The sequence below is a fragment of the Pinus tabuliformis genome, chromosome 7 (genome assembly GCF_031772625.1).
Source record: "Pinus tabuliformis cultivar Carrire ecotype Pingquan chromosome 7, CPIR1, whole genome shotgun sequence".
Lineage (NCBI taxonomy): Eukaryota > Viridiplantae > Streptophyta > Pinopsida > Pinales > Pinaceae > Pinus > Pinus tabuliformis.
This window is the reverse complement of record NC_142293.1, coordinates 1,643,829,831-1,643,857,560: the sequence shown is the minus strand read 5'-3', so window position 1 is coordinate 1,643,857,560 and position 27,730 is coordinate 1,643,829,831. Positions and strand designations below refer to the sequence as shown.

General features: G+C 38.3%; 1 protein-coding gene across 2 annotated transcripts in view; it reads right to left on the bottom strand.

Annotated features, from left to right (window-relative positions):
- The window catches only part of LOC149254685 (DNA mismatch repair protein MSH7-like), a 157,149-nt gene extending 130,329 nt beyond the window's left edge, over positions 1–26,820 (bottom strand). For both annotated transcript variants that reach the window (XM_089460209.1, XM_089460208.1), the window contains exons 1-3: positions 26,298–26,820; positions 21,853–22,291; positions 18,689–18,784 (exon numbers count right to left, since the gene is read on the bottom strand). In XM_089460209.1, coding sequence (XP_089316335.1) covers positions 18,689–18,784; positions 21,853–22,291; positions 26,298–26,650 — 888 coding nt within the window. In that variant the 5' untranslated portion in view covers positions 26,651–26,820. The remainder of the gene's footprint in view (positions 1–18,688; positions 18,785–21,852; positions 22,292–26,297) is intronic.
- Positions 26,821–27,730: the final 910 nt, after the last annotated feature.

Sequence of the window (27,730 nt, the reverse complement as noted above, 5' to 3'; positions counted from 1 at the left end):
TACAAAATCATTTCCAAAGTAATTGCTAATAGACTCAAACTCCTTCCAACACTTGTGTCAGAAGAGCAAACTGGTTATGTGGAAGGTAGACAAATTCTCAATAACATAGTTCAAGCTCACAAAGTGGTGCATTCCCTTAGGTCCAATAAGAAAGCAGGTATGATAATACGGTTGGACATAGCAAAAGCTTATGATAAGCTAAGCTAGTATTATATAAGGGAAGTTCTTAAAGCATATAGCTTCGACCACAACTGGATAAGATGGGTTATGGCTCTTGTCACCACTGCCAGTTGTTCTATTCTTCTTAATGGCTCTCCTTCCAAAACGTTCAAGCCTTCAAGAGGCCTCAGACAAGGTGATCCTCTCTCCCCCTTCCTCTTCATTCTCATGATGGAAGGATTGGGCAGAGCGATCACTTCAACCAAGGAGGAGGGAAGAATCCAGGGACTATGACTGACTCCGAATGGGGACACATTGACCCATCAACAATTTGTGGACGACACCATGTTGCAAGGCACACCAACAGTCAAGGAAGCCAAAGCTTTCAAACAAATCCTACATGAGTTCGCATGGCTGCGGGTACTGAGGTAAGCCTCACAAAATCTAAAGTTTTCTTTTTCAATACAGATATTTCAATTCAAAGAAATCTCTCCAAAATTCTAGGATTTCAAAGAGATCATCTTCCCTTGAAATATCTGGGAATACCCCTCACAGACAAACCGCTGAGCAAGGAAAACTAGGAGTCAGTAATCAATAAATTGAAGGATAAAGTCAGCAAATGGACAAACAAATCCTTGAATTTAGCTGGGAGGTTAGTTCTCACAAAAGCAATGCTACAAACCATTCCAATCTTCATGTTATCAGCCCTTCTGGCACCAACAAGAGTTTAACAGCATATTAGGAACATTCAAAGGGATATAAACCCAAAACCCATGGTGGTTTGGGCCTCCATGATCCGGACATTTTAAATAAAGTTTTGGGGGCAAAACTTTGGTGGAGATGGCTAAAGGAAATCAAAAACCCCTGGGCAAAACTCTGGAAACAAAAATATGCAAGGGATTGGCAAGAAACGAACCACATCAGAATGACAGGCCACATTAAAGGCTCCCACATTTGGAACAAGGCGTGGGAAAATAGAGCCTTAGTTCAGAAACACAATTTCTGGGAGATCAGAAATGGGAAGCTTGCATGGTTTTGGGAGGACAACTGGTAGCAAGAACATAACCTCAGTAGAGAAGGACCGGACATTATCAAAATCGACACCATTAACAAAGGACTAAAAAAAGTAAGTGACTACTGGGAACAATCAAGAGACGCTGGCAAATGGAGGATTTGGAAGGTACCAGACTACAGTGAAGAATCCCCCTTGAAGACCCAAGCTAGAGTGTTGCAAGCTATTCTGCAGAAAAGACAAATTTTGACCTCTACCTCGAGTGATCTACTAAGATGGGGTAAAAACAATGAAGGCATCTTCAACCTCAAAGAAGCCAAAAGAATAGCCACGAGGCTTAACTACCCAAGCCCTGATAAGACATGGAAAGACTTATGGAACAACCCACAATGGACGAAGATAAATCTGTTTAGGTGGCTGGTACAGCACAAGAAGATTCTCCCATGGGAAAATCTCAGAAAGAGAGGTTTTGTTGGGCCATCAAGATGCCATTTATGTGGACAATAGGAAGAAACTATAGATCACCTTCTCAACCTCTGCTCTTTCACCTCCACATGGAATTGCGTAGCCTGTATCTTCAAGCAGACAGATAGGAACGATAGTGACATCACCGACACTTTAAAGAATTGGAGGAAGGACTTCTCGGACAATGAGATAGTAAACACAGCTTGGGCTCTGATTCCAAGATTCTTGATCTAGGATGTGTTGACACCTAATCTTCATGATTGGGAATTTTATGTAAATAAATAAATTTGGAATGTGAACAGTCATCAAGAAGATGAACTGATCAGTCACATTCATGTATATAACAATAGCTACCTAATGAAATAAACGAATCAGTTTTTCTGAGTTTTTCTGCCAAGTCTGGAGTTACTCCTGGCCTGACATGGTATCAGAGCCAGCTCCTTTTTTTAACCTTTGTGTCTTTGTAACTCCTGGTCTGCTCCACTGCCATCCCTGAGCTGTACCTGCGCTCTGCTTCATATTCTATTACCTGCACCATACAATGCGCTGCCCTTACTATCTCATCCGCCATCTGAATGAGCCTGAGCCTGTCGGTATCGGATCTGGTCTCGCAATGCATTGCTTGAATGCTTCAAACACGTTGCCAAACGCAGTTTGAAACAAGTGGTCCTCGTATATTTCTTGGTTTTGAGCCATTTTAACTATACCACTGTTCGGATACCCTAGGAACTCAGAAACGCTCGAGCCAGAGGTTTTTACCTCGGTTTATGGTAGCCAAGAGCCATCCCTCAACTCTTGATTCGGTGTCAGGTATGGCTCCACGGAAGCGCATCGTGGTTTCTTAGGGACAACCTCCACCCTCATTTTGTCGAAACTTTGGAGGTCGATTAAATCGTTGTGGTCTCCGAACGACAGCTGAGACTTTGGTGGTTTTGAAGCGTGGTGGTTTTGAAGCGCGGTGGTGACATGGCGCCCACCGTGGGGCACAAGTAGAGCGTCTCTGGTTCAAAGCAAGCCTGGCAGTTTTCCACTCTACGTCAGCGAACAGGCCTTATTTAAGCGAGGCTCAATTTTCACGATCTAAGCTAAAGCATGTGGCCTGGTAAATTAACGTGCTTTTAAATGATTTAAACTCCCGGCTCTTAGCTTTAATTGCAAAGTTTTTTGATAGATCTTTTGGAGTGACCTGAATAGCTGTATGCGGTGTTCCTTTTATTTGAGATAGCGGTGCTGAGTTAATGCCTGTTGCTGTGGCTTATATTAAAGCGGTGCTGAATTAATGCGTGGTTTATATGTGCGCTAACGCTGTATATATATGTGTGCACTGTGGTTACATTGACCAGCGTTTGAGTTTTGGACGCCTGATGATTAACCAGCATATATATATTGACCATCTTGTTTGAATAAATTTTTTTGAATGCGTTTTGGACGCTATTTAAATAAGTTTTGAATGGTTTTTTGGACGCTGTTTGAATAGTTGTAGATATGGAATGTGGTGGATATATTATATAAGGATACTTGGAGGGATTTGAAGAAACAGTACATAAAAGTATTTGAAATCTGTTGCCTTTTTGAATACTACTTCACTATATATCAGCAGAAGTTTTTTTTTATCAACAGAAAATTTTTATCAGTATAGGCATTTTTTACAGAATGCATTCAATCATCTCTATGGTAGGGATAGTTCTCACTGGCAAGGAGAACTATCCTGAATGGTCCCGGATGGTAAAACACACCCTCATCTACAATGAGTTGTGAAAGGGAGTGTGTGTCGAAGAAGGAGACAATGACCCAGTACAGCCTACATCAGACAAAGAGCTCGTCATTTGGGAAAACAAGAACAGCAAAGCCTATGCATTAATCGCAGCATCTGTAAACGAAGAAGTAAGTCGCCATATTTCATCATATTCAACTGCCTTTGAAGCTTTACAAAAGCTGAAAGAACTTTATGACTCACATTCTGCACTTGAAGTTGTTCAACTCATGATTAAACTCTTCACTCTTGAACTAAAAAATAATGATCCTCTTGCTCTTGCATCTGAAGTAAAATCCATAATGCATGATATCAAATCCACTAAGGTTGAGCTGGATATCCCTCTTATTGCTTTTCTCAAGGCACTCTATCCTACTTACTCCAATTATCTTGAGTCTTTACAAGCAAATGGAAATCTTAAAGATATAACCTTTGACTCTCTTGTGAAAAAGTTTACTGAAAGAGAGAAAGCCTTTGGAAAGAAGACAGTCCCTGAATCTTCTGAAGAGACTGTTTGCCTTGCTCATAAAGAAAAGAATCCTGCTCAAGATTCTACAAGAGGAAGAGGTGGATGAAGAGGAAGAGGAAGATACTTCAGAGGCAGGGGGGGCAGACATTCTCAAGCAAAAAAAGCAGATCTGCATTGCATTCGCTGCAAACGAAATGGATCACATGATGCTTCTACATGCAAGCTACCATGGGACAAAATTGAGTAGAAAAGAAACCAGCAGAAAGGTAAAATTGATGATACAAACAAAGGTAAAGCACCTGAATCCGCTCACTATATTGAGGCACAATGTAACATTGGAGTAAATGAAGATTTGTTTAATGCTTCACTTGCTTCTTCGAAAAATGATTGGTTGCTTGATTCAAGAGCAACCTGTCATATGACTCATAGGAAAGATTTTTTTGAAGATTTCACTGACAATGTTGATGGAGCAGTATACTTTGCAGATCAATCAAAAATCAAGCCATCAGGGCTTGGCACAATCAGGCTTAAATTGCCTGGTCTTCCAGACTTTCTTCTGGATCATGTTCTATATCTCCCACAGCTCAAGAAAAACTTGTTGTCCTTGGTCCACATCCGCCAGCAAGGTCACTCCATTCATATGTTTGATGGCAAGCTTGAGGTAAGAAAAGCATCTGACCACTCACTTGTCAGGAGGGGAATAGAAGAAGAAAGACTTCTCAAACTGCAAGGAACCTCTGCTCATGCACAACATTTCTCATATATTTCTCATCATGAAGAAGGTACACTTCCATCAAGTTTATTATGGCATGCTAGATTTGGACATTTAAACTATGACAGTCTCCGCTTATTGAAGAAAAATGGTGTTGCTGGTTTGCCTACAATTCCTAGGAAACATAAGCAATGTGATGCTTGCATTCTAGGAAAGCATAGCAAACAATCTTTTCATGATTCACATTCAAGAGCACATAGGAAGCTTGAACTCATTCATTCAAATTTATGTGGTCCAATGCCTGTTCCTTCTGCAAATGGAAATAAATATATCATGACATTTATTGATGATTACACCAGAATGTGTTGGGTTTATTTATTGAAGAACAAATCTGATGCTTTTCAAACATTCAAGAATTTTCATAAATGGATTGAAAATGATGCACAATCTCATATTGGGTCTATACGCACTGATAATGGAAAAGAATATACATCAAATGAATTTGAACACTATCTTCGCCAACATGGGATCAAACATCAAACAACTGTGCCTTATAATCCCCAACAGAATGGTGTAGCAGAAAGAATGAATAGAACAATCTTGAATATGGTATGATCCATGCTTTTCTTCAAAAATGTAAAGATAATGTTTTGGGCTGATGCTGTTCTATGTGCTGCATATATAAAGAATAGATGTCCATCTAGTGCTATAAGAAACAAGACTCCTTATGAATTGTGGTATGGACATGTTCCTTCGGTAAAACATCTCAGGATTTTTGGTTCCACCTATTATGCTTTGATACCAAAGGTACATAGAAACAAACTTGGTGCTAGAAGTCGTAAATGTATCTTCCTGGGGTATTCAAACACCTCTAAAGCATACCGCCTCTATGATGAAGTAAATAAAAAGTTTGTTGTATCTAGAGATGTCATTTTTCTTGAATCATCCAAATCTGACAATGTTGTTGAGCGGCAACTTGATCGCTTTGATAGATTCACAAAAACGAAATCATTTCAAGAGTTTGATAATCAGATTCCACATCTTGAAGGGGGGATTCCTATACTAGATCAACATGTGGAATCTTCTTCTGAAGAACAATCTCCCCTGCATGAAACTCCAACAACGGATGATGCTTTAAGTGATGTAATTGATAGAATTGGGAGACTCAATCTTGATTCAGTCCCAACTCAATCAACAGAGCAGCCTGGACCATCTCAGAAAGGTCCCCCAAAGTGGCTGACAAAGACACTTGAAAGCGTTCATCCTGATGAAATTGGAAAAACAGGAACCAGAAATTCAAACCAACAAAATGGAGGTGATGTAGATGACTCTAATTCACCTGTTGATATGGATGTTACTTATGATTGTGAATTGAACTTGTCTACAGATTTTGAACCAACTTCCTTCAAAGAAGCTGCTTCTCATGATGAATGGAAAGAAGCGATGAAAAAGGAGTATGATGCCCTCATAAAGAATGGCACTTGGAAGCTGGTTGATCCTCCATTTGGAACCAAACCAATTGGCTGCAAGTGGGTCTACAAGAACAAATACAAAGCTGATGGCTCACTTGACAAGCACAAAGCTAGGCTTGTGGCAAAAGGCTTTGCACAGAAGGAAGGGGTCGATTATGAGGAAACTTTTGCCCCCACAGCAAAATGGGCCACCATCCGGACACTCTTTGCACTAGCTACTCAGAACGGTTGGAAAGTCCATCAAATGGATGTAAAAACTGCATTCTTGAATGGAGATCTAAAAGAGAATGTTTTTATGTCCCAACCTGAAGGATTTGTTGTGAAAGGACATGAACATAAAGTATGCAAACTTGTGAAGTCCTTGTATGGCCTCAAACAAGCACCACGAGCCTGGTATGAAAAACTAACTGAGCATCTTCTGAAACTCAACTTCAATCATTTTGATCTTGATGATGCAACTTTATTTGTCAAGAAAGTTGGCAAAACAATTGTATATCTTGTGGTATATGTAGATGATCTTTTAATGACATGGAACAATGAAAGCTATATTGCATCCATAAAGAAAGAATTAGGAAAAAGTTTTGAAATGACTGATTTGGGCTATGTTCATTACTATCTTGGCATTGAAGTAACCCAACATCCAAAATCCATATTTCTTTCTCAAAAGAAATACATTGGAGACTTGTTAAACAGATTTGGCATGACAGAGTGCAATCCTCTTTCTACTCCAATGGAACAAAACTTAAAGCTCACAGCTGTTGAAGGAAAGGAATTTGAGGATGCAACAAAGTATAGACAGCTTGTAGGAAGTCTCATCTACCTCACTACTACCAGACCAGACATTTCATTCGCTGTTGGAATCCTCTCCAGGTTCATGCAAAAGCCTTGTGAGGGACATTGGTCTGCTGCAAAAAGAGTTCTAAGGTACTTGAAGGGAACTCAAGACCTTGGAATCAAGTATACACAGGTGGACGACTTCAGCTTGATTGGATACTCAGATTCAGACTTTGATGGAGACAAAGAAACTGGGGTATCTACTTCAGGATATGCTAGGAGTCTTGGATCGAGAGCTGTCTCCTGGAGATCACGCAAACAATCAGTTCCAGCAGATTCCACAACAGAAACAGAATACGTGGCAGCAGCTGAAGCAACGAAAGAAATTGTGTGGCTCAGGAAAATTCTTGAAGATTTGCAGGTAAAACAAGTACAATCAACTCCACTCATGATTGATAACACCTCTACAATAAAGTTGGCCAAGAACCCAAAGTTCCATGATCGTACAAAGCACATCAATACTAAATATCATCTGATCCGACATCATGTTGAGGCCAAAACAATCCATCTCCGTCATTGTTCCACAAGTGAGCAAATTGCAGACATCTTCACCAAAGCACTTGGAAGGGAAAAGCTTGAACGATTCAGAATGATGCTTGGACTCACCAACATCCCTTCAAATTAAGGGGGGGAATGTTGACACCTAATCTTCATGATTGGGAATTTTATGTAAATAAATAAATTTGGAATGTGAACAGTCATCAAGAAGATGAATTGATCAGTCACATTCATGTATATAACAATAGCTACCTAATGAAATAAACGAATCAGTTTTTCTGAGTTTTTCTGCCAAGTCTAGAGTTACTCCTGGCCTGACAAGATGTTTGAAAAGAACGTAACAACAAGATCTTCAGAGATAAATCTGGCTCAACTCAAAGCATCATAGCTCAAATCCTAAAACAACTCAAAGAAACCGTCAATGTCCATCAGAATCATCCTCCTGAGAAACCCCCGGGTCATCGAGACGCTCACATCCTGGAACTATTGGGGCTCCGGTCTCTCGTCCCTCAAGGAATAATCAAGACAACAAAGAGAATATTTGCTGGAAGGACTTTCTGGCAACCCCCTCCCAAAGGCTTTTTAAAATTCAATATTGATGGAGCCTCAAAAGGTAAACCGTAACCCTGGAGATGCTGGTTATGGAGGAGTCATAAGAGATGAAGAAGGCAACATAAAGGTCATCTTTCACAGTCATCTGGGGAGGGCCACTAACAACATAGTTGAACTCATGGCCATTGAACAATGCTTAGAGATTCTAATAAAGTTCAATTTACATAATACAATCATCGAGGCTGACTCGGAATTAGTAATTAAGGCAGTCAAACGGCTAGGCACAGGTACTGCACCTGACAAAGTCTCGAGAAACTGGAGACTTTTGTAGGTCTATTAGCGAATTCAATCGCACCTAAGAATTCTCAGAACTCTTAGTTTTGTGCATGTGCGAAGAGATGCCAATAGAGTAGTGGACTAGCTCACTAATGAAGGGGTGATATGCACAAAAGACAACAAGTGCTACTTATGGGAGATGGTACCCGCAGGACAATTGCGTGAGAGCTGCCACACTCTGGCCCTCACAGACAAGGAGCATTATCAGCACATGCAGGGGAATCCGCCAGTGGACCTATTAATCAATGGACGACAAGGGTTTGATTGTTAGTCAACCAAAGCTTTGGCACAGTGAGGCATCGCAATGGGATACCTCAGGTTGCCTACTTGAGGGTTCTACAGGAGAGCAGGCAGTCAGAAAAATGGTGAAAATCTGCTCTAAACTGCATGGCACAGGTTCAATTGGGTGGCTTAGTCGAATGGATGACAACAATGTAGAGTTTTCAGGCGTCAAGTGGTTATCAGGCGTCAGGTGGTTCTCAGGCATCAAGTGGTTATCAGGTGTCAAGCAGTTATCTAAAGTCGAATGGTTATCAGGCGTAAAGTGGTTTCTGGGTTATCAGGCGTCAAGCGATTTCCGGGTTATCGAACGTCCTCAAAACATGAAGTGGTTTATTAGAAATGTCTCCGATGCCACTCAATGCTCAACACGTGGCTTCTGGAGGAGAGAGAATACCGCCTTTATCAGGCAGGTATTTCTCTGGCTTCTTCTCCGCCCGATATTTCCCTCAGACGTTGGATCTCGCAGATGCAGTTCAAGGACTCTGATTTGTCACGCTGGTTAGTGGGTATTTCTCCAGCTTCTTTTTTGCCTGATATTTCCCTTGGTCGTTGGATTTTGCAGATGTAGATCAAGGGCTCTAATTTGTCGAGCTGGTCAGTGGGTCCGGGCACTCCATCGCGGACCCGAAATCTTTATTTTCTAGTCATTATTCACCTCCTCGAATCCACGCAAAGTTTGTCGGGCTAAGAATTTTTGTTCCATTCTATCCTGTGAACGCTTGACCTTGGTCCCAGGTCCAGGTGGTGGAGGCAAATTGTTTTGTTCTCGAAGTAGATGACTCTTTCCTCAAAGATTGGAGTGATTGCTAAGTCTTTAGCCCTCTTCCTCTTTGGGGGCAATGTATTTTATGTAACATATTTTTGAGTGACAAGATAATAGAAGGACTGACTCTTGCTTAGCAAAAAAAAGAATATTGTTCTTTGAATAGCCAATGGTTTGATGATCTATTAGCATAGGTATCTTTCTTTAGGTATTGGGTTCTGGAGAAGCATCTTCTGCTCACTTGATCTAACATGTATATCTAGATCTTGAGGGTTTGAAGTGTGTATCTAAACCCCTTTGAAACTAACAATTTAATTTCTAAGTGTGAAGAGATCTTTAGCACATTTAGCCCTTGGGCAAACCGTACATGGACTTTGAGTTGACCACACCTTGTTTGGCTTCTCGACTCAATCTAACAATTTGCGGTGCGGGTTTTTGGCCAGTATATTAAAATAAAAATATTAATTTCACTTATTTTCAAAATCTACTTTGGCTATAAATGATTTATATGCTAATTAGAGCTTGGAATTTCCTATAGATATTATAAATAATTTGTGCATAAATTTTCTAACCCTTGTATTTTATTTTTCACTTTGTAAATAATTATTTGGGGTTTTTACTTTGAAATTTTTTCTAGATCTTGTGGATTGACTCTATTTATTAAAATAAAAATATTAATTTCACTTATTTTCAAAATCTACTTGGGCTATAAATTATTTATATGCTAATTAGAGCTTGGAATTTCCTGTAGTCATTGTAAATAATTTGTGCATAAATTTTCTAACCCTTGTATTTTATTTTTCACTTTGTAAATAATTATTTGGGGTTTTTACTTTGAAATGTTTTCTAGATCTTGTGGATTGACTCTATTTATCTAGCTTACAGGTGTCAAGGATAATTTTCAAGGACAAATCTAAAGTTAGAGGATCCTAGCTCTCACCTAGCCTAGATGGCTAGGGTTTGGGCAGTTTTCAACCTTAGGAGGAGCCATCCAACCCAAAGGAGGAAATTGTTCAGCCAAGGAAGGTGGATCTAAGGTCTAAAGACCTTGATCTATAAGACCCAAGTCATCAAATTGCAACGCCTTGCCTTCTTGAGGGAGTCGTTAACCCTAGAGGGCTTATTTCATAGAAGATCAAGGATTCATATGAGGATTTGTCACTAGAGATGGCCACAATTACTCACTTGGGCTTATAATCAACTCATCTCATAACCTGAAGGTAGTCGCAAGCTTAGAAGCCCTTTTCAAGCTTCGTCGTAAGGGTTTTGAGGGCCTTTGGCCCTAGCCACAATGCCTAAGAGGATATAAAGACCACCACAAGCCTTATTGGCTTGAAAATCACTTCATTACTCATTTTTAGCATTAACATTTTGTGTTTGCAAGTTTAATCATAATTTCCTAAAGGTTTGAGGTGTTTTTCCATTGAACACTTACCATTAATCCATTAGGGCTTGACGATTTGGTTTTGTTGTGGCTAATATTTTGTCTTGTGGGGCTAGTGTTCACTTGGAGAAGGATTTCTAACGTTGATTTTCCATTGTGCCATCACTTCGGGGCTTTCTAGCCTTGGTTGCAAGGCCTAGGGCCTCCATCCTACTAGGTCGCAAGCTTTAGGAGGTTTTCCAAGCCTAGCAGCATACACTTGAAGGTCTGATCTATCATTATCTTTGGGTTTGAAGGCTAATCATTGGTGTTTGGCAAGGTGACAAGCCTCTTTGGTGTCATAACTTGGCATACTCATTCTTTGAAGTGAGAGCTCTAGGCCTCAAGGGTTTGCTCTCTCTCTCTCTCTCTCTCTACCCTCTCCTTCCTTGACTGTCATAAGCAATCAGATCTGAATCATTCATAATAGTGGCATAATCACTTAATAATCTAATCAATATAACCCTAATACAACTAAGGAACATCACATATTAATCTTCTAAAGCTAAATCATTGTTCTAGTATTTGTGTTCTCTTCTATTGGTGACTATCTTAAGGTCTGATATAAATTTTGCAACAACATAATCTCTTTGAAAGAAGTCCTAAAATCAATCCTAATAAGCCTAAGAGACTAAAGGAATATTACATCTTAACTAGAGGCTCAATTATTGTTGATTTAAGCTAATTTGCAAGTGATTTTGGGACTGTCTTCATAATAATAAGTAGGCTAATCTAATTGGCATAGCCATCTATTGAGGTCTGGTGCATCTTCTAGACAATAAGAATATTGGTTTCATTAATTTCTCTTGGATCCTGAGGATAAAGCTAGTACTTTGCATACTAAGTCTTGCATCTTTGCATAACTTCTCATGTTAGTTAGTTGCATTTGTTAGTTTCTTCATACATTGCATATCATTGTTAGCAATCTCATCTCTCCCTGTGCTTATCTCTATTGGTGCTTGTTGCTATTGTGCTTAAAGGAACATTACAAATCTCTTTTGGCTCATAATATAAGTGATAAGAGGATAGTGCTTTCATTATTGTGCTCCAAGTTTCTCTTGTTCCTAACCATTACAATATAAATAAGAGGAATCATAATAAGCATCTTGGATCATTGAATAAGTGATATTGCTAATTTTGTTTCATTGGGATAACTTCCAAAGTATTCTCTAAAGTGCTTCATTCATTTGTTGTTGTCATCTTGTAATCTTGTGTTGAGAAGTAATATTGTGAGCATCTTGATTTTAAGTGGTTTATTATTGTCATATTGAAGCATTTTATATATTTGTAATCCCGCAACATCAACATCATTTTGCATCTTCATTCTAGGATTAGAAATGCATGTTTAAAATTTACCTCCAAGCGTAAACTTGGTTGTAAGAGAGATAGGACCACCTTCTTCATCCAATTTGAGGAGTTTAGACCCTCGTTCACAATTAACACATGTGACCTTGCAATTCTCTTGTGGGAAATTCCTTGTAGGAACAAAGGCATCTAGGTGGTTAGAACTCCAAGGGAGGTATCGTTAATGAGGCCTTAGCCTCCTTCCCATGGACTTCTCTCTACAACTTGCATTCGAGACTAGCTTCAAAATAATTGAGAAGAAGGATTAACATAGATTAGGCATCTAATTAAAATTAACCAAGATCTTGCATCTCACATTAGATTAGGTCTTGCACTTCATTTAGGATAGATTTTGCATCTCGCAACAATTTCTCATCTAGTAACTTGACATCTTAATTTTGGTTGTACAAGTAATTAATTCTGAGGCATCGATCTCTCATTCATAATCTCGAGAAATATGATCTCTTTGTGCTTAATAATCTTACTTGTCACATAATTTTAGCTCAAGTTGCTAGGACATTCAATTGTATCTCCCAAACTTGTCGATTTCCAACGAGTTTCTCATCATTTCATCTATAGGGACTACCCCCTTTAGCCTGCATTTTGGAGATAGCTTAAACGAAGAGGGCAAGGATCAGAGTGATAGCCCCCGCCCAGAGCGTTGTCACATTAAGTGTACAATTCAGGCAACAACAAAACCCAAGCAATAGCTTATGTGGTTTCCAGAAACTTTCAACAACCAATACAAGGAGATTTTCTTATATAGATTCCAAAATTGAAGCCTCCCCAAAATAAAATAATAATATCCATGTCTCTAATTCTACATCTCTCCTAGAAAACCATAAACAACGCTCCCTCTTAGCGAGGAAGGTGCTTTGGGAAGAGCCTCGTCCACCTGGATATGTCTCCAACACTACCACATTCTCCGTTGCTGCAGCTACTCCCTCTAAACTAGAAAGCTTCCCTGCTTTCTTCTACAAAATCTGACTTGAAGACTTGTTCTTTCCAACCATGCTCTACGAGTCCATCACTTCAGTCATAAGCCCTACGTACCCTGTTGTATCTCAGTGGATGCTCCTTCTGGTTGAAGTTGATACTCGAAGATCCAACTCTTTCCTGATCTCCCTTAGACAAATCCCCTGCCCACTTGGATTGAACTCTCCATATACTGGGAGTCACTGACTAAATGGCTACCTCCACTCACCCTTGGCTATGCTCCTCATCATCCTGTTGGTCAGCCCCAACTACCAACTAGCTTAGACTCAAACTAAGATATTGGCTGAGACTCCTTGACAGATTTGTCTTGCTCTCACACAACCATCACTTCTTTACTCTGAGAGCTTCTTGCCTTGTTGCTCAAGGTTGCACCTATCTCAACCTGTAGTAAGTACAGATTCTTCTTCCTTACACCTATCTGCTCCTTACATCCAGAAGCTAGGTGTTGGAGGTACGCCTTACCTCTATTGAATATGACATCATAACCCTGGTCCTCAAGGGTAGCTACCGAAACAAGATTTTGCTTAAGGCCTGGACCATATAAGACATCTCTGAGATGAAGAGGATTACCTGACTCCCTCTAAAAATTAACAATACCAACTCTTCTAATTGCATACATATACACATCTCCTAGCTCGATCTGAAATTGCATGTCCTCCTTCAAGTGGTTGAAAAACTTCTTATTCCTGGTCATGTGGAAGGATGCTCCTAGATCAATATACCATACATTGTTATCTATTGAGCTTGCCATGAAAGCAATCAATGAGAAATCTTTCTTGAACTAGGCAAAAAACACATCTACATATGTTGATGCAACTACATGATCCTTACTGGACTCCTTCTTCCGCTTAGGACACTTAGTGGCATAGTGTCCAAACTCATGGCAATGGAAGTAATTGATCTTGCTTAGATCCTTTTTCTTCTTCTCCCCCTTCTGACTAGACTCAACCTCTCCTTGGCCCTTCTTGGCCTTACTACATTTGCCTACCAAGGCAAAGTTCTCCTCGTCCTCTATTGGTGTTGATCTGCCATCTCTCATTCCTCTCCAGATCTCTTCCTGAATAGTCACCCCATAGCCTTTCCCAACTAGAAAAATTTTCTCTGCCACTTACTGCATCTCGGAAGCTATACCAAGACATATGAAGTCCTAGTAATGCAAAACTCACCAAGTCACTCTTTGGTACAGTCAAACCCACACCATCTAGCTCATCTCGAACTTGAGAGAACTTTGAAAGATATGTGACGATGGGCTCATCTTTGCTCATCCAAAATCCAGATACTTCTTAGCTTCTCTTTGAAAGCAAGCTTCCTAGCATTACTAGTACTCTAAAACAATGTTGTGATAGCTTTGTCCAAATCAAACATTGTCTTCTTCTCATAGAGATGGGGTATGATATGATCTTTGACGTATGATATGATCTTTGACCCCTTCTAGAATGATCCTCCTCACCTTGGTGTTATTCTTATTATGTTGGATCAATTGTTAGGCATCTTGAGGTGGAGCTATTGTTTTCTTCACATGCTCAAGCACTCCATTATCTTCCACCACTATTGTGATCCTCTCCCTCCATGAGAAAGGGTTAGAGGCTCCCTCTAAACTGTGCTCTGACCTTAGTCTTAGGAATGCCATACTATTATCCAAGGGATTGCTCTGCTCTCAGAAAAAATATTGCACTCACTAATCAACTCTGCTCCACCAAAGTTAATGAATTTATGGCTTGATCAAGCTGCCCTCACATAATGACAAATATACTCCTTAGTCACCTTACTTAGGGCTTTCCAATTAGCCCACTCACAGCTCCTTAACACCAGTAAGGAAGGTTGATCTAGGGCACTCAAAACAACAGCAACCACAAACCTCCTTGACTCAACCACCTATTTAGACAACTTTCAAACTTTCGGTCAACACCTTCAGGTATGCGGCCTGCTGCTTATCCCTCTTCTCTTGAAGCACACCTTAAGAGACCCCTTTCCTGCTCGTTGTCACCTGAGGCTACTCAGGCCTTCTTCTGCACCTAAACAAGCCTTTCAACCCTTCTTGTACCAGCAGAGGTTCACGCCCCTACCTGTCTCGGACCTGAGGTATTAGAAGTCTCTATTAGGCCATGTTCTAGACTGCAAAATCGTGGTAAATTCTTAACCAAACTACCTACTCCTCTCTGTGTTGATCTTTACGTTGTTCTCTGCTCTGATAACGTGTTGAATTTCCACAAAAAAATTGCAACTGCTATGATGAACAATTTGAAACTAATTTCTTTTCACCAAGACACTGAATTTCTCAACACTAGATAAGCAACAAAATAGAAACAAAGATAAAGAGCCAGTCACACAATAACATTATTTTTCTAGGGACAATTGGGAAAGCCCTCTGCTTTGTTGTATAATTTTATTAACAGAAATTTGAGCAATTGATCTCCTTACAAGGCAACACTATTTCACTAGAGAGCAAGCTTGTTCTCACTGCTAACACTTAGCATGAAATTCCCTACAAACACACTTGATCTAGCTCCTTTTCCCTTGCACAATTTTCTTCCAATTTCCTAGCACTAAAATCTCCTATTTCCAAGGGGAGGACAAGCTCTTATTAATTAGGAATTTTGCTCCTAAACCTTAGCGCACATCAACAAGGAAATTCTTTGTTCTGATCTGCGTACAAGTTCCTCCTTCCTACAACAAGCTCTCACACAAACTTGTGCTCTATTGTCTTGTCTCACAACCTTGTGCACACAAAAAAACAATTGATTGAATCATGTGCCTTCGTCCTCCTTTTATGCTACAAATTTAAAACAAAAGTTGTGAGTTTGACTTGTTAACTAAGTCACCTCTTAGTTCAACACGCCCTTGCTTCAATCAAGATTGAAGCTCTTCAACTTGCTCCCTTCTAATTCTAAACTCGCACTTGGATAGACACATAACTGAGCCTCCAACTAGCGCATCAACAAACTAACTCATCATTTTCCATGAACTCGTCCTTCACAAAAAAAGAACACATTGAAGTCTTTCTTGACTAAGGCACAAGTCAAGGAGAAGACCTTCTTCGCTACACTTTTCAACAGTGTCAAACCCTAGACCCATGAACAAGGGAAACATGGGAGCAAATGCCAACATAGATCCATGTATATGAGCCGCTAGATAAGCTCTAGATCCACCAAAGAAAGGAGGCAATCAAATGTGACCATGCCTCCGTGTGCCATTAATCAAGGACAAGTCAAGAGATCCATAAAATGAAGAATAAACCAAGTCAACGATGTTGTAGCTTGTACCCATGCTCAAAACAACCACATGAAATAGAGCACACCAAAAGCAACATAAGTTTCTTATGAATAACTTGCAATATAGCATTTGGAGAGTTTACCCAACATAGCAACATGTGACAATATGGAGGACACCATAGAATGCGCAACCATACATGATATAGTATCCAATGAAACAATAAGCCTTGTACAACCAAGGTGACTATCTCGTGAAAGTCAACAATATCATCAATAGAAGGCCAATCCACTCATGAAAAATGTGGCCGAATAGGAGCAAACCATCAAATAAGCCATGACATTATAACCCATCCATAAGTGAGAGAAGTGTTCCAACATCCTCCCTCCTTTAACCAAGGCACTCAAACAACAACAACCAAATGATAGTCCCATCTCCAAGCTAGGCAATAGGAGGCAATCAAACAAATAAAACAAATGTGAAACCATACAACTTCCATTAGAATGCCTCCATCCCCACCAAGGTGGTTAATAAAATAAGCTATCACAAGGGCAGGTATTTCTACAAAAGTGTGCATCAATACTATGCCCCTAGTCCATCAAATACTCCATCGACATCATCCTATAAGACTCATATATGTGATTAAAATCACTTGTATACATCTAATATGATAAACATCACAAGTATCACTGAAATCAATAATAATCCAATGCTCTCCTTGGGCAAGATCTTCAAACTAGAATATGCCCTCACAATATATGGAGTAATAGGGCTCAACTTGAAAATTCAAATTAAGACTAAAATTTCACTACAACAACCTACTATCAAATAACTACAATCCAATCAAAATATTATTTTCGATGGACAAGAGTAACCAAAAACAGACCAAAGGAAGTAACCAAATATAGTCCAAAGGAAAATTGCTTTCAAAAGGTTGAAAACATATAAGCTTTCATAAAAAAATATTAGCCTAGCAACTACTTTGATCACTAGCAAAACATTGTTAAAATCTCTATTCCAGAAACCTAGGTAAATTGATTCCTAATGATTTCACTATGAAAAAATAATTTAGATTGAATTCTTTAGATCATAGAATAAAATTCACTTGCTCGAAATTTAACTGGAAATAAAAAAATCAGAAAAAGCTACAAGAAAGCAATCTCCAAAATACACAGAAATTTTTGCCCTTCAAATATCAACTTACTAAAATTACTCAAATCTTACAAGGGCTCCCAAACAGGGAAAATAGCCCACTAAGAAAACAAGGAAAAAATTACACCAAAACCTGGTCATTCTGGTGCATCATAATCCCTGTAAGGCTTGTTACCCCTCATGTTAGCATAGGTACATACAGATTTATCCAAGGGGCCGATTTCCTTGAGTGCACAAAAGCCATACGAGGAGGAAAAGAGAGGGTCAATTTGCTAGTTCTAGAGGCCAAATTTCTACAGGGTTGAATTCTTCAGGATTTCAATTTTCTGGCAGGCCAAATTCCTTGGGCCATTTTTCCAGTGGAATCCAAGTTACAGGTTCTAGCAATTCATTTTTCTTGTATTTTGTTCTGTGGGTCTAGGCCCAGATTTTCCCCTGAATTTTAATAAAGGAAAATTGTTGTGGGTGTATACTTACTGTTGTGATGTGATTGATCTCTCTATTTTTATTTTCCCACTGCAAAATATGTTTTTCAAAAGTTAAATACCATTGATTTTATTTTCTAGCAATTCAGAATTTTATTTAATAATTTTCTGGGAATAAAAATTGTTGAAGCATAAATAAATCTGGCCTGGTATTGGAAATTTAACCAAACTTGAGTAAGGGAGATCAATCTAGGGCTTCAAATCAAGTGGAGTCAATCAATTTGAACTATGAAGGGCCAAAGGAAGAAGAAACAGTGCACGAGTTAGCTAAAGAAACAGAAATTGTAAAGCCAGACTTGGACCTAATAAATGCAGCAATGGAAGAAGCCAGAAGTTGCCATACTTTCTATTAGGATCCTAGGTTTAGTTTGCAAAATCTATACCACGAGGAAACACTGGGAAGCTTTACCTATGGATCTAGATAGACTTTGTTATAGGTTGGTAGACAATATTGTTTTTTGTTTTTGTTTAAAACCCCAACAGAACTTGGATGTAATTTCTATAGGAGCTCTATTGCAGTTTTTATAATATAAAATCTCCCAATATTACAGTTTAAAAAACAGCACACACTTAATGACCAATCCAGAACAAAGTAGACCCAAAAGGAATGGATGTTTTTAATGTCCATAGAACAGTTCAAAGTTCAAACTTTAAAAAAATCAACAGCTACTTTTGGCTCAAATTTATGATTGAAAGAACTGCAATGCTACCTGCCTACACTTGCCAGCTACTTTTGACTCAAATTTATGATTGAAAGAACTGCAATGTTACCTGCCTACACTTGCCCACACCGCTAATAGTCAATTTCCAGTCAAATTCCTTTTGTCCAATCTCAGCATCCAGCTCATAGAGTTCATAAAACTTACCCTGTGCAGCAACACGTTGAAGAAATAAAGCAAGCAGAATTAGGATGTTTATGTACGAGCACTTGCAGATTGGTCAATGGAAGTAGCAATGACTATGTGTACCATTTTATTACTTGCAATTTACTAGCTTAAAAACAAAGTTCACTTGACTGTATGAAGGGCCATGAACTAAATCTACAGTGACCAATAAAATATCAACTATTTATTGTAAGCAGTGAGTTTAGAATATTATGCTGCTCAATTCATTTTCCTTGCTTCCCAAATCGATCGTAGACCTGACTTCCACCCAGACAAGTTAAACAATCTAATATATATTGAAACTACAGCTGACTCATCAGCCCACAATAGTCATGGCAAAGATCACAATTTCTTGTACAACTCACACTCAAACCATTTAAGGCAAGCAAACATCTTAAAGGAAGTGATGATGCATGAGCACCAACAGCTTAATGGAACAACTACAGAGCCTGGAGATTTCACTGGAAGAATGAATTAATACGGAACAGACGGAAAAGGAAGAAAATGGATACAGTCAACTTTGATCATGCAAGAGAAACAGAAAATAAAAAATAAAAAAATTTGATTAAGGAAAGTCCCATTTCAGTCAAACTTCGTGTAACTCATTTCATGGGTTGTTTGTTGAGTCCTGTGAAAAGGCAGACATACTTGTTAATCCTCAGAAGCTCTCATAGCACTTTTCAGTTATGGTTAAGGAACGGAAGCTATAAGTGAACACTCTTACGGGTTACCTGAGAGAATCATAATAGTGGTGGGACTCAGGCCTTTCTGAATGATAGACATCCAGAAATCTTGAAATTCGGTTAAGTAATGATTCAGGGAATTTTAAGTTTCCATTCATTCACACTAAGTTAGCATGACATGTAAAAGTATTCCTCACAAGCTCTCGGAGTACTTTTCAGTTAGAACAGAAGCTATGAGTGAAAACTCTTGCAGGTTACCAGACAGGATCATAACAGTTGGGGGGCTCGGGCTTTTTTGAATGATTGGGATCCAGAAATTCTGAAATTCAGTTAAGTAATGATTCAGGGAATTTTAGCATTCAATCTATTCACGCTAAAATGGGCATGACATGTGAAAGAAAGGTGATCAGAGAAATTTGACATAGTCAATTATGATCACCAGATTCGCAGGGAAGCAAAAATTCTGTAGAAAGAACTCACAATTGTGAGAGCGGGAGCAGAGCAATGGTTATGTTTCGCCTAGAAAAGATGATGGCTAAGCCAACCAAGGATGACAAGAGAGTCACAGAGAGAAAGAGCTCATGTAATGACCCATCTTGAATTAAAGGGAACATAGGGATATTAGCATGCATATGAAAGCTACATATGCATGCATCGCCTGCACCGCATTAGTATACATATTAGTTACTATTGAAAAACGTCCATATTTAGAATAACGAATTAACTATTGAAGTGAATACCTAACTCACAAAAATATAGTAGGGTACTTGATATATGTACCACCACCATAATATATATATATATATATATATATATATAAAAAAACTAAAGATAAATGCAATGTATTGAACTCACCACAAAAGAATTATGTACCCTACTACATAGAAAGGAACTATGTACAAAGGAATTATAATATATATATTATTCTAACAAAATAAACTATGTATTCTATAAAATCAAAGGAAAGTAATATATATATATATATATATATATAAATTGTGAATTAAAATAAAACCATAATACTATGATAATAATTTGATTTAAACAAAAGGGGAAACATAATATGATAAAGGAGATACAGTATAAATAAAAGGCATTGTCATCAAATCGAGAGGAGAGAAGGCGGTGACCGTCTCTGCATCTTTTGAAGTTATCGAATTAAAGGCGGTGGAAAAATTTGGAAGCAGTGGAGTAACCTCTCCAGCATAGGAGGAAAGGTACTGCATAAAGGGGAAGAAGAAAATTTTATACAGAAGGAGACAGAGGGGAACTTACAAGAAAAAGACAGAAAAGAATTGAGCAGTTGTTCTTGAAGCTTTTGGGCATGGGGGCGAATTACTTTGAATTTGAAGTATTTTGGAACAGGGTACCGAGATTGTACCCGATTTGGCTGGGAGGTTTTTGGCTTTTTGGTAACAGGAGCAGGAACTGGAGCAAATCAGAAGCATCTTCAACCACAGAAACCCTAGGTAGGTACTCAACATCAAATTGATAAATTCTGATATTCTGAATGGTTATATCCTGTTAAAAAAAATTAAATTTAAGGCTTTACAGCTCAGTGGGGCAGCTCAGTAGCTTAGCTCAGAGAAGAGGGAGTTCATGAGAGGTATAGAGGAGCACACTATCAAAGAGGGAAGAGCTTCAAGGAAAGCTCAAAAGAAAAAAAGAGGGGATTCAAGAAGAAGAATCTGTAAGAGAGAGATCAAATCAAGAAGATCAACAGACAGCAGAAAGGAGCTGGATATTCAGGCAAAAGAATGGGCCTGGACAACAGATCTGAGAAGAAGAATTCAAAACAGAAGATGATGAACTGTTAGGATCATTACCAAGTGCAATGACTCCAAGAACTGTAAAAGTACTTTGTCCTGATTCCCATGAATGTACTCATTTGATGATTAATGAAAAACTCTAGGATCATTACCAAGTGCAGTGACTCCAAGAACTGTAAAGGTACTTTGTCCTGGTTCCCATGAATGTACTGATTTGATGATTAATGAAAAACTCTTTTGAAAGTGGTTTTTATGACCTGAGGGAAATTCTCACTGTAAAATCTGGTCTTTGAAGACACAATTGGTTATTGTTGCTCTCCTTGTGGTGACTATCCATTACTTTTCTGTCAAGGAGTTTGTTTGCTTCCTGGAAATAATGTGCATCCTAAATAGGCAGGCCATAGCGGCATTGATTTAAATGAAATCAGAGCATCTACTGTGATCTCTGGAAAGCACGGGTTAAAGATGAGCAACCTTCTACAGCAAATGATAAGAACAGAATTCCTTGGTGGGAATAACAAACAGAACTTCTGATAAAAGATAATGTACTCTATGAAGGCTACCAACTTTGCAAGGTCCTATGAGAACCTCAAACTTACCACTTTAAAAAATAGTATTGTGTCCATATACAGACTTTTTGTTTTCCAGTACTGTTTCTGAGATGCAGACATTTTGTCTAAGACATCTTTGGGAACATGCAAAGTCCTCTTGTCATACAAAGGATCACTTGGCTTCCTTAAATTAGCATCTCGTATGACCAAAGGATCAAGAAATTCAAACTTTGATCTTGCTTTTTCCCAAGCTTCTCCCTGCTCCAGCCCATCTTCCCCTAAAGCCTCAATTAGTTTTCTTCTTTTGTTTAGACATGAATCAGATGAAACATTATGTTCCAAATCTTCTTCATGAATCCTTTTTATTCGAGGTACCAAGCGTTGTGTAGCAGGTGTAATTGGACCAAAGTGATCAGCTGCAGCATCATTTTGAAGTGCATTTAATTGATCTTCAAAATTGTTTCCACAAGGATCTGAAACATGCTGCCTGCATAAGAACCCAACATAAATACCTGTGAGAAGAAATGAGATAATTTTTTATAAGCAGTTGCATAGCCTAGTGATCAAGTCCTCTGGAGTTCACACTCAATTACAAGCATCATATGCATTGGTTCCCATATTAACCATGCCCAAACATCTTATCTCAAGTTTTTTACGATAATATTTTCTGACAGATCAAGTTTTAATATCAACCATAAGATATGATAAAGGAGCCCATAAATCAGTTTAACATTTTTTGGAAAAAAAACTGGAAAACCGGTACTTGTATTCCAATAAAACAATTTATCAGTAAGTGAGTACTACAGTTAAAGATAAAGCCAAATAGAATTAATCAAATCTGTGTTGCTTGAATAACTTAAGCATCTTGGAAGATAAATTAAGATTGTTCCTAAAAAGGAACCTTATTTACAAGGAAATCCTTTATCTCAAAGAATGGGAGGCATCACTCTATACAAAGCAGACTCAAACAGATTTACCCTTCACAGTGTCATTAGAAGAATTTATTTTGGAGGACAACAGAGCTCTGGGATGGTCTAAGATTGGTTGAAAAAACACCACTCCTAGTGCCAACATTGCCCATAAAGGTGTGCATTTCCTCAGGTGAGACTCGAGAGTTCCCTAGGGTGAGATTGTAAACATGTAACTAATGGCCTGAAGTTGTGGAATTGATGACCAGAGTATAGGAAGAGCAGTGAGGGTTGGATGCCAGACTTACCTTTCTGCCCAAACAATGCCAAATTTGAATCCTCTGATGCACCCAAGCACTGCTGTAATATCCTAAGGAGATTTTACTTTTAGGGTTCTATTTTTTTGTCTAGGGTTTAACAGATACATGGAAAGGATATATACCATAACAGCAGTAAACATTCAACCATAACAGTGGGTATACTTAACGGTATAAAAATTTAAAAAATGTTCAACAACCATGTAAAACTACTGTAAAATTAGGGCTAACTGTCCAATCATATAGTCAATATTTCACCAATAAAAATTCCATCTGAGATGTCAACATCTAATAGGACAATATTCCAACTGTAATCTTCCAATAACAATTTCCACCAGTACTACCCAATTCTGTTATACAGTGACTTCTATACTAGTAAACTTGGGTTGCATATAATAGGACAATATGGAATGCACATAAGATCTTCAAAATAATCGAATTAACTGCTTCTATCTAATGCTAGTGTACCAGACAGACCATGCTGCCCTACTCCAGTTCTGACCTGACAGATGACTATGAGTCCTGTGGGCTACTGAGTAAGTTCCTTGTCTGTCCTAATCTCCTTTGCTACCAATTTAAGGATGACTCCAGTTTCCTGTGCACCCACTGATATTCTGTGGCCACTTCAATACTTCAGGAGTTCTGTAATCCACCCCTAGAACGCTCTGTTTCACCGTCATTGATTCGTTGCTTTAGATCCAAGAGAACTGCCTCCTTATGCGGCTGTGGCCCTATGCTGTGACAGGTGGGTGCCAAAGGGGCCATTACTTCACTCTGCTGGTCCCACACTACTCCAAACTTCTCACTGTCTTAGACAAAGGTGCCATAGAAAGCAGAGAATACCTCCAACCTATGTTGCACGAAACTTCTAGGAACCCGGCATTTCGGGACGTGCCTGTACCCAAAACTCGAAAACTTGGCCGAAACTCGACCATCATGTAATCATCTATGAGAGTTAATATAGACTTGGTTTTCCTTCTAAATTGTCATCTATGGGCCTTATTCCCTTTTTTCTTGCAAGACAATTTGTTATTCACTTATTTATAAATTTGTTTTATATATATATAAACATATATGATGTTTTCGGACGACGTTTCGGCTAACATTTCCATTTTTGGGAGGTGATGTTTCTAAACATACCCGTTTCGGAAACTTTGAAACGTTTTGACGCTTCATGCATCTTAGCCTCCAACCAACAGCCCAACGAAATCCCTTTCTTGAATGTCAAACCAAATAAGAAATCCTTAGAGTAACGTAACAGACAAATGATGAGAAAAAATGGCTGATTAGGGTGGAATCTTTCACCACCGAAATCAGCAAAAACTAGCTACAGTGGAATCTTTCACCACCGAAACTAGACAAGAAAAAGGGGTCTTAAAACCCTCAGAGCCTCAAGCTCAAGAAAATCAGAGATATTCCAATCCAAATTGATTCCAACTCTCCTCTATTTATAGATTCCTTCATGGGCTCCAAAATGAGAAGGGTTGTGAATGCAACCCCAAATTTTGGGTTTTTTTGGCCCCAGCTGACCCAACATTTACACAATGTTTACCCAACATTGGAAAAATTGGGTTTTCCCCTTTATCAAGACTATAGCATATGAAGTTGGATAGGCTATCTCGTCCTCCAGTAGGCAATTAATCAATTCGGGACATCACAACTGCCCAACCTGGGCCTCGTGGACTCCCTCACTTTCAGGAGCACTAAACAGTGAATGCGATTCCCTGCTCTTCTATCAACATTCATGCACCATGTTGAACAAAACAAAAAGAAAGGGTTCAAAGTCTGTCAAGCTGAACCTTTGCTACTTCGCTATTTTACACAATAACATAAAGTATTCTTTAATGATTTACCTAGACTTTGCATAGCATTCTGTTAAAGAAGTATGTTCAGGTTAGAATCAAATGTTCCTAACCAATTGCCATTTCACAAATGCTGCTTTATTAAATTAAATTTCGAATTATTTTTTTTCCAGTCAAACGTACTAAGGAGATCCCCATAGTCCTTTAAAGATGTATTTCCGGTCCTCCCTCTCAGTCCTTTTTAGTCTGAAACATTCTATGCTCCCATATGTCTAATATAGGCAACAACCTCAAGCCTGAGAAGGCATGAGGTTATGGCAGAAGCATTTAGCTCATAATAGATGTGCGAATCAATAATGGAGACAAGTTGAATGGCAAATACACTGGACAAGAAACAAGTCAATTGAATTTGGGCTAGTTTAGAAGAAATCAATGCATGATTATGGTACAGAATGAAAGATTTTAACATAGTTTGCTTATAATGGCTTAAAGCTTTATTGTGAAATCTATATTATTATATATCATTCGAGCATATAAGACAGTGGGGAATGGCCCTAAAGTTTCAATGTTTCCAAGGATGTTGAAGTACGTTTCAAAATACTTTACGAATGTTCTGATTTACACTATTATGTGCTGCAAAAGACATTTTGACTTGAATTATTTTCATGCATCTGACAATATAAAAAGCCCTCGACCCTTAATATCGACATAGACATGTGGACAAGTTCCAAAGATGCTTGCAAAAGCAAAGATGGCTTGCACACACAAACACAGCACAGTTTTATCTTTAGTTAAGCTGCCTGTGCAATGTGGCCATAGTTCTTAAAAACGTCAATACTTGTTAATGATATTTTATTTTAATTAATTTTCATGTATCGGGCTATAGCTCTTGATCAACTTTGTTCTTAGTGGAAAGCTGCACAGATGCCATACATAAACTTATAAACTTTAAGATGCAAACTCAGAAGAGTTCGTCTTAATTAAGCTGCATGCGCAGGGTGGCCATAATTCTGGTTTAGAAAATCAGTAATTACTAATTAAAAGAGAGAGCAAGCCCATCTGCACTTGATTGATCACTTTTTATAAGACGGTAAGATTTGCAATTTTTGGAAACACATGGCAGATTACCAACAACGGTATAATCTCTTTAGCGAAAACCCAAAGTAAACACAGAAGATAGCACTCAAAATCCAAAAACCGTGTTTGAATTAAAAAGAATGTATACATAAAGAGAGTGTGCTAGACATCAGGAAAAACATTTTTACAAAGCAGTTTCCAGCACCATTAATGTAATAGTGCACAAAACAATCGCGAAAGCTTGTTATTTTCCAGTAATTTTAAGCCGCTGGAGCATATGCAGGTTTTTTGGCCATTCGGGTCTTTCAGTGGCTAGTTCTACGGTTTGCCAGCAAGATAAGCACACAAGTTCTTGAGATAAGTAACATTTTATATTTTCTTTGACATACCTTTGTTTGTCTTTGGATGTATACGGTTCCTTCTGCACGGGCGTCTGTTGCTGAAGATGACGGGGGGATTCTTCCTTTGAAAAATAACTTCCAGCAAATGGGTGCCGCTCCTTCTTCACTGAAGGGGTCTTGATCGCCTGGACTTCGGACAAACTCTCTTCGACAACAGCAGAAGATGACTGTGCCTTGGGATGGGCGAATTTAGACTTCAATTGGTCGAACAGAAGATGCTTTTCTTCCTGGCTCTTTGACATTTCTCCGTAGGAACCTGGCTTGGGATTTGAATTGGGGTTTTCTTTGAGTTGCAGAGTAGGCTTGGACAGGAACGAATGCATAGAAGTCTGGCGCTTCATGGTTAGGGTTTATGGGCTTTGAATATCCGGTACAATGCTGCGATGGAATTGATTTGTTGAGCGCATTCATATAGCGATTTGACAGGGGCAGAGTATGAACAAGGTCTACAGTAAAACAAATCGGAGAAGAATTTGGGCGGGAAGGACAAAAAATAAAAACACGTCCCTGGCGCCACCTTTGAGTCATGTATATCTGGATAGTTATAATGTGGATTTTCTTTTTATTCGTTTGGGCTTGGGTTGCAAAAATTTTACTGTATTTGATTTTCTTAAGTTCGGTTTATAATGCGGATTTTATTTTTATTCGTTTGGGCTTTGGGTTGCAAAAATTTTACTGTATTTGATTTTCTTAAGTTCGGTTGATAAAATATATCTGTCACATTGAATTTCTGATTTTTTAAATACAGATTTAATATGAGTGGAGAGATCAAATTTTTAGGTGTAAATTTATTTTATAGTGTAAAAAACAATGTGTAATTTTTCATGGAATAGTTTTTAAGTGTAATTTTTTGAGTTTACAGACTTTTCGTGGGAATCTAGCGAAAAAAATTATAGTCAAATCTTGATTTGTGTTGTTTAAACTAATTATTTGATTGCATATATGGAATCAATACCCTCAACAACTCCTTTGGCACTTTGATTGAGAAGAGTTCCCCGCCAAACTTGTGATTTCAATGAATCCTTTCGAATTCTAGACAAATTAGATCGGAAAATAAACCAGAAAACTTTCCAAAAACTCGCACTTAAAGACTACTCGATTTTTATTGTTTAAATTGTATTTTTTAATGTTATAAAGATTACATAACATGTGTATTGAGCCATTTTATCAACTTGCATTAAATTGGTTTTTTGTTATTAATATATTTTTAAGTATATGTTAATATTAATTCATATTAAAATATGTTATTCATAACTCACATTGGATATTTTATTCTATACAACATTAAAATATTTTCTTTTAACATTTTTTTATGTATAGATATATATGAAGTCGATATCATGTGTTAAAATATGTTTGAAAAGTATAAATTTTAAACATCTTACTCACATGTTGAGAGATCTTTCGATAAAAATCACATA